We start from the raw sequence: 16,111 nt of genomic DNA, 5'->3' as shown, positions 1-16,111 counted from the left end.
GGGACAAATAGCCACATTCAACCTTCATTAAAGCTCCACTTCCAAGAAAATGATGATAAAGCATTTTTATTAAGGTACCTTTTATAGAAACAATAAATCAAGATTTCTTATTAGATGTCATCGGTCTCCATACAATGAATGTCTGCGGGTACTTCAGCATGTAATTTTGGTATTTATCACATATTACTGTAGTTATTTATGTAATAAGGGGATTGATTAAGGTTTTCTGAAAATAAATTTTAATGAAGTACTTGTAAATATCAATTTGCTGGTTAACCATCCAGGTATTGTTACAATATGCATTTTAATTAAAACAGAAGTCAATGTACATATGTATCTTAAGCCTTTTCCAAACGTGACATCAAAGTCCTTAGAAGGCAATTATTATTGGAATGTAAACCTGATAAGACAGATAATCCGAGGAAGTCAAACAGTATCAGGTGTTGATACCAAGATTTTAAGAGTTGTTCCAGGCTATCATTTGCTCATCTTTGTCAAAATTTCCATGAAATTAACAAAATATTCCAGGAGGGGGGATTTGAAACCCTGTAACCCCCTCCCCATCTGGCACTAAGTATACAGTACCTGAACCGATTCGTACAACTAAACAACTAAAATTGTGATCGTTCATTGATCACTGATCAGTCATCAACCTGTCAAACCAATAAAAAAAACTGGTGATCACAACATGTGACTACAAAGAGGTCAGTATAATTTAATATATAATATAATTTACTGATTCCATTGTTTTGATTGGCAATTTTTTTACAAACATTATGCATTTGATTTAAACATCATTTATTTCCTTTTATTTCACATTTGTTTTATTTTTTTACAAAAAACAATATGAGGGTTTAATATTATAGTAGTATAAGGGTAGGAAACTCACTCAAATTCTAGCTAGTCCTGAATACAATTTTTCAATAGATTTACAATATGACTATATAGATTTTTGCTAAAATTAGCCAGTCCCGCCAAAAAATAACCAGCTGGAGCTGGCGGGCTGGCGACTACTTCTAACTCTGGTTCTATATTTAATTCCTTTCATTAGAAAGTCTGAAATTTACATGAAATGATCATCCTTCATTTTACATAACAAAACTACAATCAGATTGGTCACTGGTCATTGATCCATCAGCAATCAATTAGTCAGCATTCACTGATCTGTCAAACAGTTGTGTGGATCGGTTCAGAGACTAAAAATGTTCTAACCCAAAAGTCACACACAATTTAGGTCAATGTATTATACCAATAAAGAGGTTTTTAATACATAAATTTTGTGTTATTTCTAATGATTTGCTGAGATATGAAATAAAAGGTTTGATTGATTGATTCTTGGTGTTTAATGCCAATACAGCCATATTTCAGTTATATTCCAGCAGTAAACATGAAATTAATGATGAAATGAAAAATGGGATGAGACACAAGGATAATAGGGTTGACGAGTTTCGATTGCTACTGGAAAAAGGGAAAGGTGGGTAGGGTTGGGCAATTTAGCCTCCTGTGGCAAAGCCGAGGCTCCTTCTCCTCTTGAATACCACAGCAGGGTTCTTCAACGTGCAAGACTGTGAGGTGCCAACAACAATTGCAGTGTTTAAAGTTTTTAAAAAGATTATACTAATTTTCAATTCATTAGTAGAGAACTAAAACACCATATGAGTTTCCTAATACTTTGCATTTTCGCATGCAGTATTAGAGTAGGTGTCATACATAGTAAACCAACATGCAAATGAGTACTATTAATATGTGCAATTGTACCAAAACAAGCATCCAAATCATGTCCGTACCTCAATGTCAGACCTTTCGTTTTCAATATTAGCCATTTTTCCTGGTCTTTTGAATGTTTGTCAAATGTGTACATTGCTTCACTGAAGATCAAGGTCATCAATTCATTCTATTAGTTTCCTGTATTGACATATTCATTCAACTGATTTCAAGAAATACATTTTCCAAAATTTTTATTTCCTGAAATTTGCCAAAAATGTAGATAAACATTACGCAATTCATTATTAATTTTTAATACATCTTTTTTTTTTTTTTACTGTAATCAGTTTCTTTATACAATAGCCTTTCATGTTTGTAAAATGCTTTTTAAGAAGTATAAGCATGGCTATCAAAGGTAAATTACTGTTGCTTAAAAATTCAATGAAGGAATACCAGGTAAATGTCATAAAAAAAAGTGTCATATTTTTATGTATTTAAAAGAGCACCTCACACAGGAAATATTTATAGCAAGTAAAAAAGTTATCTTCAGGGGATAGAGTTGGTTTTTTCCACTATGCAATAAAATTCCTAAGGTACAGGTGTTAAGCCTCCTGATATTTCCTGTGAAATTCAACATTTTCCTGTTAAGTGTTGTGCAAAAACAGAAAGTTTAGCCACATTCAGAACTTTCTCCAGTCTTACTTGAATATTTCAGCTTAAAATCCCCAAAATTACTTCAACTACTGTCAAAATATGTCAGGAAACCAAAAACTTGGCAAATCTCCTATTTGAAACAATTTTGAGAGAGAGGTTTCCTGCTTTAAAAATTTCAATGGTTGACACCTATGCCAAAGGTATTTAACAAGACAACAGAAAAGGAGAATTAAACTTTTTATTAAGCATAGATTTAAACTATTGGAATAATAGTATAGATGTGAGTATAAATCTCCTAATAATTCATCAGGTAATAGTCATTTAAACTCTATCTTCTGAAGTTAACTGTTGAACTTGCTATAAAAACAGTATTAACTCCTACACAGCATTCAAAACTAGTTGGACAGGGAGAGTGAACTCCAACATTACTGCCAAATCTGTACTGTATGAAACACACACGAGATTTACAAACCTATTTAATTCATTCAAATACTATGATAGAAACCACATAAAGCTAGAATTCTTCAGTCCCCTAGGGACAATGTTTTTCCAGTATCACTGCGAAAACCTATTATCTTGTTCCAGACCAACATTTATATATGACAATTTCCCATGGGAAAGCTTCTGACAATTCTAATGATTGACCATATCCGTACAATTATTGTCAAGTTTCCAAAAGGAATATCTATTTTCCTGCAACAGGAACTAATTTACTGACCCTGGACCTCCAATTCAGACACTTTTTTCTCAATTTACACACGGGGAATAAACGTCTATAAAACCTATGATCAATTTCTAAACTTTAATTTCCTCTTGAACCAATCTACTAAAAATAATTCTCTTCTGGAATAATGCCGATTATTAGAAGACTTTTCTTGGCATCAAAATTCATAAATTTCATTCCTTGGCAATCTAGAAAATAAACAAAAGATGGAAACTGAGGTCTTGATAATTTAATAGTACATCAGAATCAACAGAAAATGGAAGCTCTTACAGCAGAACAGAGAAAATTACATAAGATCTTCATATAGCTTTCCAACTTAATGAAAAGAATCTAAATTTACATCTTACAAAAGAAACCCATGTCAACCCACCAGTCTTCACAATTAACTTTTCAGTTCACAAGTCTGAAATACATTTTTCACAAATTTTTATATAGTGACTATTGACCTGTAGTAGTTAATTTTACAGGCCCACCTCCATTTTGACAAGCCATGGGATTCCGACTACTGCTTAACCATGAAGACTGGACCCACTCTGACATATAGTTGAAAATATATTCAGTAAAAAAAAAATTGCCAATGAAGAAGTGAATGGACACAAAGACAGACACCAAGAAAATCAGGATGTCCTCAAAATTATATTGCAGTCCTGTTCTTAAGGACTAATAAATTTTTGAAAGAATTAATTAAGGTAGCCCTAAGGACTACCGATTAAAACTTCAAGGTAGTCCTCTCTCAAATTAGGGAGGCACAGGACAACCTGACTACTGTTAGTGTTGAACCCTGCATCCTTCCGCAAAGTGGGAGTATAAAAGGTCCAAAAGCCTAACTTTTAAGTAATGATGGATCCAGAGACAATGATGAAATTTATTCAATCAACTTTTGTAGTAGGGGCATAGGTAAAATGTGAAAGGAATAGAACAACCTTTAGAACACAAGGCAAGCAGTAAATCAGGTTTGGAAATCATACTAAAAATTCTTCCTATATGCTGGAGTAATTATATCGTGTTGTTATGAATCTTTAAAACTTAACTCAAATCCCAATGTGACTTCCTTTTCAAGAAACTTGAAATGTTTTACTTCCAAAGAAGCCATGAATAAGGGTCATAAAAAGATGGACATATTTTCAGGAAAAGGTTTCTGACTGAAGATACATGATAACTTTAATTACATAAAATGATTGAACATCAAGAACATCTTAAATCAATATAAAATCTTTGATGAATTGATGAATTATAAGCAGACCAATAAGCCACGGAATTAAGTACACATCCTTCTAAACACCATGCAGATTTCAGTCAGACAGGAAGTTAACCTGTACTACAGAATAAGGATCTTTATTAGTGTCGTATCTTTAACCAAAACTAAAGGTTTATACATGTATGTTTATAGCTCACATCTATAAATTTAAAATGATGAAAAATAAATTCTAGTAGAAGTAAAACTGTATAAGCACCCTGGACCTCTTATGGGTTACACCTGCCTCATTTTATCCTTGATGTGTCCACCTAATTAGTCAGCAAACTGATTATTTCATATTCAAATTCTCAAAATAATCTCCATTAGCACTTTTACTTTTATACATATACATACAGTACCAAATAAAATTATAAAGGAAATTTCAGATGACATCTGCTACTAGAAAATGAACAGTCAATAAAAAAAAATTTGCACACAAATTAGCTATTGTACAATAGAAATATAGCCTGTCTGATTTTAAGCAATACTACCACCATAATACTACTATGAAGTGAACCACTGATCTGAAATCAGTCTGCCTGATTTTCATATAAACAAATACTATAAGGCTACTATGGCATGAACTATTTATCTTAAATCAGAGTCTGCCTGACTTTCAACAATACCAATACCATAAGCCTACTATGATGTGAACCATTTATCTGAAATCTGTCTCCACATCAAAGAGGACAGAATCTCTTAATAAAGCATTAATCACTTCATTATTAGGTAGTTACATGTCTGAACAAGAAAACATCATTGAAAATTGATGACTTTCCTGCATTAAAGGAAACTGATGAGACTTTCAAGTACTTTGATTTCCACTTATCTATTGAAGTCATGCCAAAAACTGCATTTTAAAATACACTTCCCATCAATAGGGAGGAGAATCTTCTAAGAAGGTGATTACAATTGTTTATATTTCCTTTGAAATTACCAAGACATTAAAAATAGACTTTTGCTGTGTTTATATGTTAGATAAGGACAGATTGAAAATACCATGAAAGTGCTTTTATTTCTGGGTATAATTTTTTTGTGGTTTGCATAAATTATGTTATATTTGAATTTTCCAATAAAAGTGTCTAAGTTATGTCTTTGTTGGGATTTTGAATTTGTGGTTTGGCTTAATCTCTATCTACCAATCATGAAGTTGCATGCTTTTCCATGCCAAAGATAGAAGTTGATGTCAGACAGCAAACAAAATCACTTACAATGTATGCCCAATCAATATATAGGCACATACACATGTACCAAATTTGAAATTAATCAATCCAATGGGAGTCTAGATAGTTGTAACAGAATCAAGGACTGATGGACAGACAAGATGATTCCAGTATACATTGATTCCAACCCCTGTATGAGGGTATATTAACAAGAAAATTAGCACCTATTGCCCCACACTCAAATACTATGAAAGTACTATTGTTCATGGTTTTCATGGGTAGGCCAAAACACCAAAGTTTGTTTTCAATGAAAAGGAGATTTCCATTGAGGTGTATACTGAAAACCTCAAACACCACAAATTCAAGAATACATGTACTTGTGTTTCCTGTCTAATCCATGAAAATTGGTATCCACAAATAAAAGTACTTTCCCACAAAGTTTCACAGTACCAGTAGTTAGAACTAAGAATTACTCATATTTTAGAGATCTAAATGGTAGTTGTACCGTATAATTCTGGTTAGTAACTATTGTTATTAGACTATAAGTAATTTCAAGTATGATCAATTGAGTGGCCATATCTTTGTACTAGAAGTCATTTCAAGTATGATCAACTGAGTGGCCACATCTTTGTACTAGAAGTCATTTCAAGTATGATCAATTGAGTGGCCACATCTTTGTACTAGAAGTCATTTCAAGTATGATCAATTGAGTGGCCACATCTTTGTACTAGAAGTCATTTCAAGTATGATTAATTGAGTGGCCACATCTTTGTATTAGAAGTCATTTCAAGTATGATCAATTGAGTGGCCACATCTTTGTACTAGAAGTCATTTCAAGTATTATCATTTTTGAACTAGTCAACAATGATTTTTTTCTATGTGCAGAATTTTAAAAACATAAAAAAACCTTTTGTCATTTAAGGTACACTATACTGTTAAAGATCCCCCCCCCAAAAAAAAAAAAAAAAATTATGCACAACATTTTTTTAGCTATTTTTGTTAGGATGTCAAGACTGCCTGATAATTTTGTTAGTAAGGACAAATTAATGAACACTTGCAAGAAGTCTTGCAAGAAATAGTAATATTTCGAAAGAAATTTCCTGTGTTACATGTAAGTGACCTTCATAGGGAGATCATGATCATATACATGCAAGATGGTTAGGGAAGAGGGGTGTACATAAATTAAAATTAAAGGCAGAGGAAAGCAAGGCTAGAATATTTTTGGGGTTAGAATTTGTGAAAAAATAAAGATTCCTTGCCATATTTTACTCGATTTTAAGAGGGAGCACACCGGTATGACCAGCATGAGCTGAATTACCTGGATCAGTGCCTTGTCATTATACATAGGCTAACTTCCTAACATACATTATTATGTAGATTGCACAACATAGGAATATTCTATTGCTAAATACAGATGGTCATCAAGGCAGGTTTAAATGTACATGGTGCCTTGATGAAACACTTGATCTGGTACACAGCAAATAAAGTCAAACAGTTTAAACCATTACTTCTGAAAAACAGATGACAAAATGATACACCACTGACAATTGCTGTAAATTACAGATACTGTTGTGAAGGAAAATGCCATCAACAGGAATTAATGACCAGAATACTTCTAGGAAGTAGACAACTTATTCAATACTAAATTGATTTTGTCAGTCCATAGATCTACACTACACATTGAGAATATTAAGTGTGACAGATAATAGCTTTCATTCTTGACGACTGAGAAAAACAATTCAGACTTAAATGGAGAAAAATCTTAACACAAGATACTTAATAGAAAGTACTTTATAAAGTAATAAGATCATTTGAATTGTCTATTATATTTATACACAATTTTAAACACGGATTGAACTTTCCGATACTGTGAAAGTACTATTATTTGTGGGGTATCAATTTTTTGGTCGTCGTGGGTAGGCCAAACCATGAATTCAGTGTCCAATAAAAAAAAAAGAGATTTCCATGGATGTGGATACTGAAAACCTCAAAACCACAAATTCAAGAATCCAGGAACTTTTCTCCCCTAATCGTCAAAAATTAGTACCCACGAATTAAAGTTCTTTCACAGTACAGGTCTTTCCCTTTGATGGCCACCATCCTATTTTCTGTCTCATCTAAATCTTTAAAACAAAGACCAGTTGGTGTAGTGCTCACTTTTAGCCACTAGCCAGAAGCCTGGGGCTAGTAAAAATTGGTTTGGGCTAGTGAAATGATGTGTACTTTTCTTGCTTTGGGCTAGTTGAATCCTATACAGTCCTCTATTACTCAGGCTAGTCATTGAGGATTTTGAAGGAAAGGACTGTTGGTATAAATTGTGAATAACATTGTGCCAATGAAAATGGGGGACTTCAAAGTGTAAATCGATCAAGAACATATAAATTGACAATGATAAATAATCACAGTGCTGTCAGCACTGGAGGTTTTCGATTCTTGAGAAAATTGTCGAATGAACAAAATTTCTAAGATTACATGATGAAAAATAAAATTGTGATCACACATAAATTTGCATTTTTCATATTTAATATCAAGAACTGTTTTTTTCCTAATACAAAAAAAGGTGTGTATAAACTGAGTATCAAACCATACTTCTGTTCCAACTTCACACACAAACATTTGTTTCATTTCACTTTTTTCCTAAATTTTTTAAACTGTCCAAAAGTTAATTTGCATTAACATTAAAAAACAAATATAGCAACAGATTATTTATTATACTCAAATAAAATCAATTTCAGCTTAAGAAAATAATTTCCTTGATGAACATAAGATTTAAAAAAAAACTTGACAGTTTTATCAATTTGAATTTTCCAGCCAAGTTTACTTGGTTAAAATCACTGTTCATCACTTCCTCTTTATTAAAGGTAAACTATTAATGAAAGGAAGGAGAATTTGACTAATAAGTGTGTTAAATGGAACATGCTTCACACATTTTATGGTTTTTGACACATTACTGCAAGAACTAAATATCAATGAGATGGGAGCCATCTCTGTGGGATCCGCTGTCAATAACATGTGGTAAATAAGCTGATATGAAGCATTATTTGAAGTTATCATGACATACCCTCTGGTGTTGGTTAATATACATGTCAAGTATAAACTTTGAAATCCTAATGGTTCTCAAAATAAAGAGAGGACACAATCTTTACCACAGAACATGGGGTTGTCAACTGAAACTAAAGTTTTTTTTTCTTGACCTTTGACCTAGGAAGTTGTTCATATATTATGACATACCCTCTGGTGTTGGTTTATATATGTGTCAAGTATAAACTTTGAAATTATAATGGTTCTCAAGATATAGAGTGGACATGATCATTACCACAGGACATGGGGTTGTCAACTGAAACCAAAGTTTTCGACCTTGACCTTTGACCTAGGAAGTTGTACTTACATTATGACACACCCTCTGGTGTTGGTTAATATATAAATGTGTCAAGTATAAACTTTGAAATCATGACAGTTCTCAAGATATAGAGCAGACACAATTTTTACACAGGACATGGGGTTGTCAACTGAAACCGAAGTTTTTGACCTTGACCTTTGACCTAGGAAGTTGTACATACATTATGACACACCTTCTGGTGTTGGTTAATATACATGTCAAGTATAAACTTTAAAATCATACCAGTTCTCAAGATATAGGGTGGATACATTCTTTACTACAGGACATGGTAAAGTTGACAACTGTCAACTGAAACCAAAGTTTTTTTACCTTCACCAAAAAGCAGTCCCTCAAATCTTCAGTTGATATGAAGCCTAGATCTCAATTCTACTTGCAGAAATAAAAGAATATTATTGAGCTGAATAATTGCAAGAAACATTTGCTGGATATAAAAGAGGTATTGAATGATATAAAAAGAATTTCATTTGGACTAGTGTTAAGAAATAGGGAGGAAGTTTCAGTGATAGACTGGTGACATAAGGTATTTTGATCTTGAAGGATTTTGGTATTCAATGTGTAGTTCTTTACAATCACAGTAGCCTATACCAAGCTTATATGGGCATTAACAAGTGTGTCCCTGGTAATTTCAAACTCTGAAAAGAAAGACAAAAATTAAAAGTACACACCAAGACAAGCCAAAAAAAAAAAGGGGGGGTGCTATATATTTGCTAAACAGTACAAAAGACACAAGGCAGGGATTGAATTTTTTCAACTCCCAATATTCAGCAAGTACTGAAAACTTACACTTGCTTCTTTTAAGTTTTTTAAGGGCTTGCCCTACCAGGGAAAGACCTTATTGTTTTTCTAATGTATTTTTTTTCATTCTTCCATTATTTGTAAAATTTTCTTCGACATGCTCTCCCCTATTCATCTTTCAAGATATCATTACCAAATCTGAACCATCGATAGAGCTCATTAAGAACATTTACCAGATGACCCTGTGAAGAATTCCATAATCAATTGTAGAAGTTATCTCCCTTCTATTGTCGTTTTTTTTTCAACATGGTCCTCCAAACTCATTTTTCAGGATATCATGACCATATTTGGTGAACATGTAGATGTCATCAGGTTCAATTAGGAAATGACCCTGCTAAGGATTTCATTGCCATCTTTAAGAGTTATGTCCCTTTAAAACAGTTTCTTTTAATCGCTCATATCTTAAAAACCATAAGAGATAGAATAATTCTGGAAACAGTTTTATACACATAAGCAGACAGCCTAATTAATAAACATAAATTTGTATTTTGTTATCAAACCCTATGAGATTATATCCCTTGAAATATCATACTAAAGTTTTAAAAATTCATATTTCGAGAACCAGAAGTTGTAGAGACATGGGACCTTCAATTTGCACCCAAAGTCAAAGGTCACAGAGTGCTAGTTTTTCCCCTTCCAATATTTACTTCGGCATGGCCCTGTTGCGTCATCTTTCAAGATATCATTACAAAATTTGGACCATCGATAGACCTTTCTTAAGACTTTTACAAGATAATCCCGTGATATTTTTCATTATCCATTATAGAAGTTATCTCCCATTTATTAGTGTCTTATCAATATGGTTAATAGGTCCCCCAAACTCATTTTTCAGGATATCATTATCATACTTAATGAACATGTAGATGTCATCATGTCCAATTAAAAACGACCCTGCTAAGGATCTCATTATCATCTTTAAGAGTTATGTCCCCTTAAAACAATTTATTTCAATCCCTCATATCTTGAAAACCGTAATAGATAGAATCAATCTAAAAACTGTTTCATGTACACAAGATGAATACCTAATGAATATACATAAACATGTATTTTTTTATCAAACCATACAGGAGTTATATCCCTTGAAATATCATACTTAAGTTTTTCAAATTCATATTTTGAGAACCAGAAGTTGTAGAAACATGGGACCTTTATCAATGATCTCTGGTCCATGTGACCTTTCATTTGCATCCAAGGTCAAAGTTCATAGAGTGCTAGAAAGCCTTCTCACTGCAAACTACAGGCCTTGATATTGAGAAAACAATAAGAGATAAGTGCATACATACAGTGTATGAAATGACCCTCTCGATAAGCCCTACATTTTGAGACAAAATTTACAACTGTCAGACTGTCTGTTCGAAAGTTATGACAATTTAAATGTTTTGCAGAATCCGGTTTGTGACCTTGACATAAACCTATGTCTTTGACCTTGTAAGTTTTTTCAAGGTCAGGTAATCCTAAAATATATGGTGGCAGTTTACGACTTCCGGTTCCGGAGTTTGTTATTGCATCATATTTTAATAATCATTCGGCTCAAACTGAGCTTCAAAATTGCCCAAATTATTTTGTAATTTTGTTGTATATATTCTGCAAATTATCATACAGTTTTCAGATTTGACATATCTTGTCTAGTTTTGGATCTATTGAAATTTTAAGTCTTGAGAACCGGGTATATATTTTAAAATCCACAGCAGACACACTAATGGTCATTCCACAGAATGAAAGATCTGTACAAGTACAACTGTTTCACAAAATACCAAGAACCAAAATAAAAAAACCAATGATACTAAAACAACTTGAAATTTTCATATTTTCCAATGATTTGATACCTATTTATAGATTTGATATTGCATCATGTTTTCAACTTTGTCGAAGGGGGTCATGTGATATATCATTTTGAAGGTCTAAATGAGCACATTTCAAAAATCAGAAGTTTCAACCATGATAAGCAATACATGTTCAAATAGTAGGGTCATTAAGTGCAAAAAATTAAAGTTCTTAGAGGGTAAGGTTGTTGCATATCAAATGAAAGGTCTTAAAGCCTACATCTGAAATATTGATGTTTTGTCTGGAAATAAATGGCTTGGGTGAGGTCAGTGAGTGCAAAACTTAAGTTGTTTATATAGTTAGGTGGTCGCATATCAAATTTAAGGTCATAATGTGTACATCTCAAATTCCATTTTATTTATATAGAAAAAGAACCCAGTTGGGGTTAAAAAGTGCAAAATTCTAAAGTTCACAGAAAGTAGGGTTGTTGTATATCTAATGAAAGGTGGTCTAGTTGACATTACAAAAGTCATGATGGGAACATCCACAATTGCATTTGACCAGGTCAGCAAGTATTTACACAGATAAATAGATACAGACCACATTCCCGGTTAGCAGTCGAAATTTGTAATTAACAAGTTGCACTTTTATGAAAAAAATTATAGATTGTACATGAAATTGGCTGTTTGTTAGAGTTATCTTTCTTGATTTGGTTAAATTAGGTGGAAAATGAATGTATGGTTTTTCTCAAAAACACGAATCTGTATACAAAAAGGACTACATAGTTACATTAATTTTGACATGTGTAGATTAAAATAAGCATCATTTGTTGAGTGGACTTATTTACACCTTAAATCACCTGTATCATTGACAGCCTCTAAATTTTAAATGGTTTAGTACTTAACTTCATTAACCAACTGCTAAGCAGCAAGCTACATGTGGTCTGTTCTATTATATAACTATTATTCAACTATGATGCAAAAGTTCCGTCAATGTGAAAAATGTGTCTTGTAAGCTGTTCCAAGCCCTGTCATTATACACCATTCATTACACCATAATTAGTCTTAGTACCACAATAAATCACGATAAATTTCCTGCATCATAGCGTCATGACCTTTAATAAATGAAGTGAGCTGTATTGTCAGAGCAGAAACAATTACATTGTACCAATACTAAACAGATAAGCAGAGGCCAAAAATTAAAAACATATGGTGCTTTTACAAGAATAGGTCTAATAAAGGAGAATAATATGACTTACATATAAGTAGCCAAAGTCCTGCATAGCTCGTCAAGAGGTATTGATTTACGGAACAATTATGTCTTGTAGAAGAATTATACTTGGGTCTGTCAAATCTTTGAAAAAATTGCTGTGTTTAGATCAATAGTATTCCATTACTGTGCTGAAAGCTTAATAACATTAATCAAAGACTAGTCAAAAAACATTAATAGTGAAAAACCAACAATAAATAATCTCTCCAAAAGTGTAAACAGAAAAAAACTGCAGTCTTTAAGAATATATTGTTTACATTTATATAGAAATATCAAAACTCCATTGGAACTGTTTATTTTAATCAACAGCTTTCAATTAATCAATAAAATTTTTCTATTGCTGGTAAAACTTGTTCACTTTCACAAAAATACCAGTTTCTATAGAATTCCTAACTATAATTTAGAAAAATAATTCCACGGAGAAATCTGTCACATCTTTGTGAAAATGCTTCCAGCCATATTTGTTATATTATGCAAATGTTGCTCATGGAGGTCGAAAGCCTGGATCGCTAGCTGTGGCCTGACAATAATTGCTGACACTTATTAATGCATTAACAGACAGCTCACAACATTTTTAAAAGTGGTTGATTGCCTCGGTTCTAACAGATGTCAATATGAGCAAAATAAAATGACTTTATAAAGGTTGAAGGTCTGACAATTAAAAACCGACATCAAGAGATTTTCTGTCAATATAAGAGCATTAACTTGTGAGTTCCATTATTGCCATTGTCAAATGTGAAAGCATAAATTTTTGTGGAGATTATTTCACTGACATTTGACATTATAGCAACTGTTACTTCAAAAATAACTGAATTTAAAGACAGATCAAAGAGAAAGGGCAATGCCCATCTCATACAAAGAACAAACAACTATAAAAACTGCAAGCCTAGTTTGGTGATACCAACCACTCCCCTCCATAGAAACCATATAGGTCATAAAGATAGCAAATCAAAATAGAAAGTGAACAATGGCATCATGTGATAAACAATTTGTGAGTTTCATTAACTTTCACTGGCAATTTGAGATGATTTTAACCAAACTATTGACTAAACTTTATGACAAATGTGATGACTTTTCATATCACAACTCATACGTTATGCAAGAGCTTACTATAACTATGCAGACTTTTTGTAACACGCTAGACTTCTTACAATTAGGCTTCTGGAACAGGGTTATATTGCTACAAGACTGAAGCTATCACTACAGAAGTTTTATGGTGATTATCATGAACTTGCGGATCGTTACAATCTAACCAACTGCACCATGATTTATTCAACGTGTCACAGTTTTCCTTTTCTCTTTCCTCTACCCCGGACTTGACTGTTTATGAGCAACTTGGTGAGTGTTCCTAGAAAAGCAGAGGACGCTTATCATACCGGTGCACCTGGTCCATGATCCCAGTCTTTAGTGGAGTCTGAGTTGCTCATTTACTTCTGTTACTTTGTATATATATATATATATATGTATTATTTCATTTGCTTTATGGGGTACAACTAGAACTTAGGGCTTTAAATTTATTTTCAAGAGTTGATGGTCTTACATAAGGCTTTATCCCATTTTCAAATTAATTTATCCATACAGCAGACACTTCAGGACCAAGGTTAATGAATTTTCAAAGTTCCAAGGTCAGACGTTGTGGTAACCAGACTTTGGACCACCCCTATTAAGAACCCCAGGAACCAAGTGCAAAATTCAGTAAAGGATAGCCTAAGTTCTCGATCCCAGTAACCACATGGACAAAATAAACAAAACAAGGTACCGCATTATTTCATACAGAGAATTATTTTTGATTTAAGCAGCAGTCTTTATAAAAACCAGACTGGAAGTGATTCATGCATGTCATGCATGTCAAAAACCCACTGAACTCACTTTTATTTCTTATCCAGAAACAGTTACTAATCACATAACAAGTCTTAGTTTTTCATTTAGATGTTGCACTTTTGAGATGAAAATTATATACATTGTATATGAAATTGGAACTTTGCAAGAGTTATTGTTCTTGATTTGCTATGATTTGGTTGATTTTAGTGAGAGATAAATGTATGATTTTCTCAAAAGTACAGATCTGAATATGGAAAGGACAATTGTTATGCAAAAATATAACACATATAGATTGAAAAAACATCATTTGTTTGGTGGGTTTTTCTTCATCATGAATCACTTCAATATTGGCACTGTCAGAATTTTATATGGACTGGTACATAAGAACATCAATAAACAAAACATATATAAAACTTACCCCTACTAAGGGAGCCAGTAAGTTTTCCATCCTTTTATTGTCCAACTTTACCCCTTAGCCATGCTAGCATAAATAACTCCCTTAGTAAAGATTAGTTTTTAAAAATATTTTTAGGGAGTTATTTTCTAAATCCCAAAATAATTCCAAATTCAAATCACCTTGTTTAAACACTCTTCAACAAGAAAGTTGATGTTGCTTCAGTCAAAAATCTAATATCACAATATGAGATACCTATAAAAAAAAAGCTTCTATAAAATATGAAGTGGATGTGATAAGTACAGTCTAATTAAAATTAGACCTTAAGCTTTTTTATATTTTTGATGTACGCAAAACAAATAAACATCGGAGGGGCTAATTTTAATTAGACTGGTGATAAGTAGTAGCAGAGAAAACTAATAGAAAACTTGTGGACTGACAAGTGGGTGTATTGACACTATGATCACTACATGTACTACATGTATAAACAAGTGTACCTCCTGCAAAGAAGGGGATATAAATGTAACAAAATGAAAGAAAACATCATATCTCATGATCAGGCCTTAAAAAAAAAACTTGTGTTTCCATAAACATCTCCCTCAAAATTAGGGTTGGTAGATAGGTTTTATTTATTTATTTATTTTTTTTTTAAATTTATAGAATTGCAGGAGATAAAAACCTACAGGTTTTGCTGCCTCTATTATGGCACCGCTGAATACTGAACTTGTAACTACAGCCATATTTCATGTTTTTCTAATGGAATATGAACCTACTTATAGGAGAGCAAGGCAATTCTAGTAAAAAATTGATGGTGAAAACGCCAAAAATCCTATTTTTTTTATGTATTTGTTTTTTTTTTTTACTTCATAAAAAAATTAGGGTCCGCAGGAAAAAACAGGGTCGGTCAGGTTACTGGAAACACATTTTTTTTAAGAGCCTGATAATTAATATACATGTACCTTCATTTCGTATACTGTAAAGAAACTTTTATTCCATAATTATTTTTTGCAATTGGACAAAATGTCCACAGTATTAATATACTCAGCACAATTAAAAAAAACTAGATATCATTGAGATGGGAGCCATTTCTGTGGGCCCCCTGTCAATAACATGTAGTAAATAAGCTGATATGAAGCATTATTTGAAGTTATCATGACAAACCCTCTGGTGTTGGTTAATATACATG

At 32.6% G+C, this 16,111-nt stretch overlaps 1 protein-coding gene across 4 annotated transcripts in view; it reads right to left on the bottom strand.

Annotated features, from left to right (window-relative positions):
- LOC148612321 (uncharacterized) overlaps positions 1 to 16,111 on the bottom strand; it is a 65,555-nt gene that overhangs the window by 35,661 nt on the left and 13,783 nt on the right. Inside the window, exon 1 of one of the 4 annotated variants that reach the window (XM_088593642.1) lies at positions 12,700 to 12,787. The exons of 2 other annotated variants lie outside the window; for them this stretch is intronic. In XM_088593642.1, the coding sequence (XP_088449768.1) occupies positions 12,700 to 12,723 (24 nt within the window). In that variant the 5' untranslated portion in view covers positions 12,724 to 12,787. Of the gene's footprint in view, positions 1 to 1,787; positions 1,810 to 12,699; positions 12,788 to 16,111 lie in introns of those variants that run through there. One more of the 4 variants, XM_088593644.1, reaches the window with a different exon arrangement.

The sequence above is a fragment of the Perna viridis genome, chromosome 7 (genome assembly GCF_037379345.1).
Source record: "Perna viridis isolate PV_CMFRI_1.1 ecotype Kerala chromosome 7, ASM3737934v1, whole genome shotgun sequence".
NCBI classification, from domain to species: Eukaryota; Metazoa; Mollusca; class Bivalvia; order Mytilida; family Mytilidae; genus Perna; species Perna viridis.
This window is presented reverse-complemented; position numbering and strand designations above follow the sequence as displayed.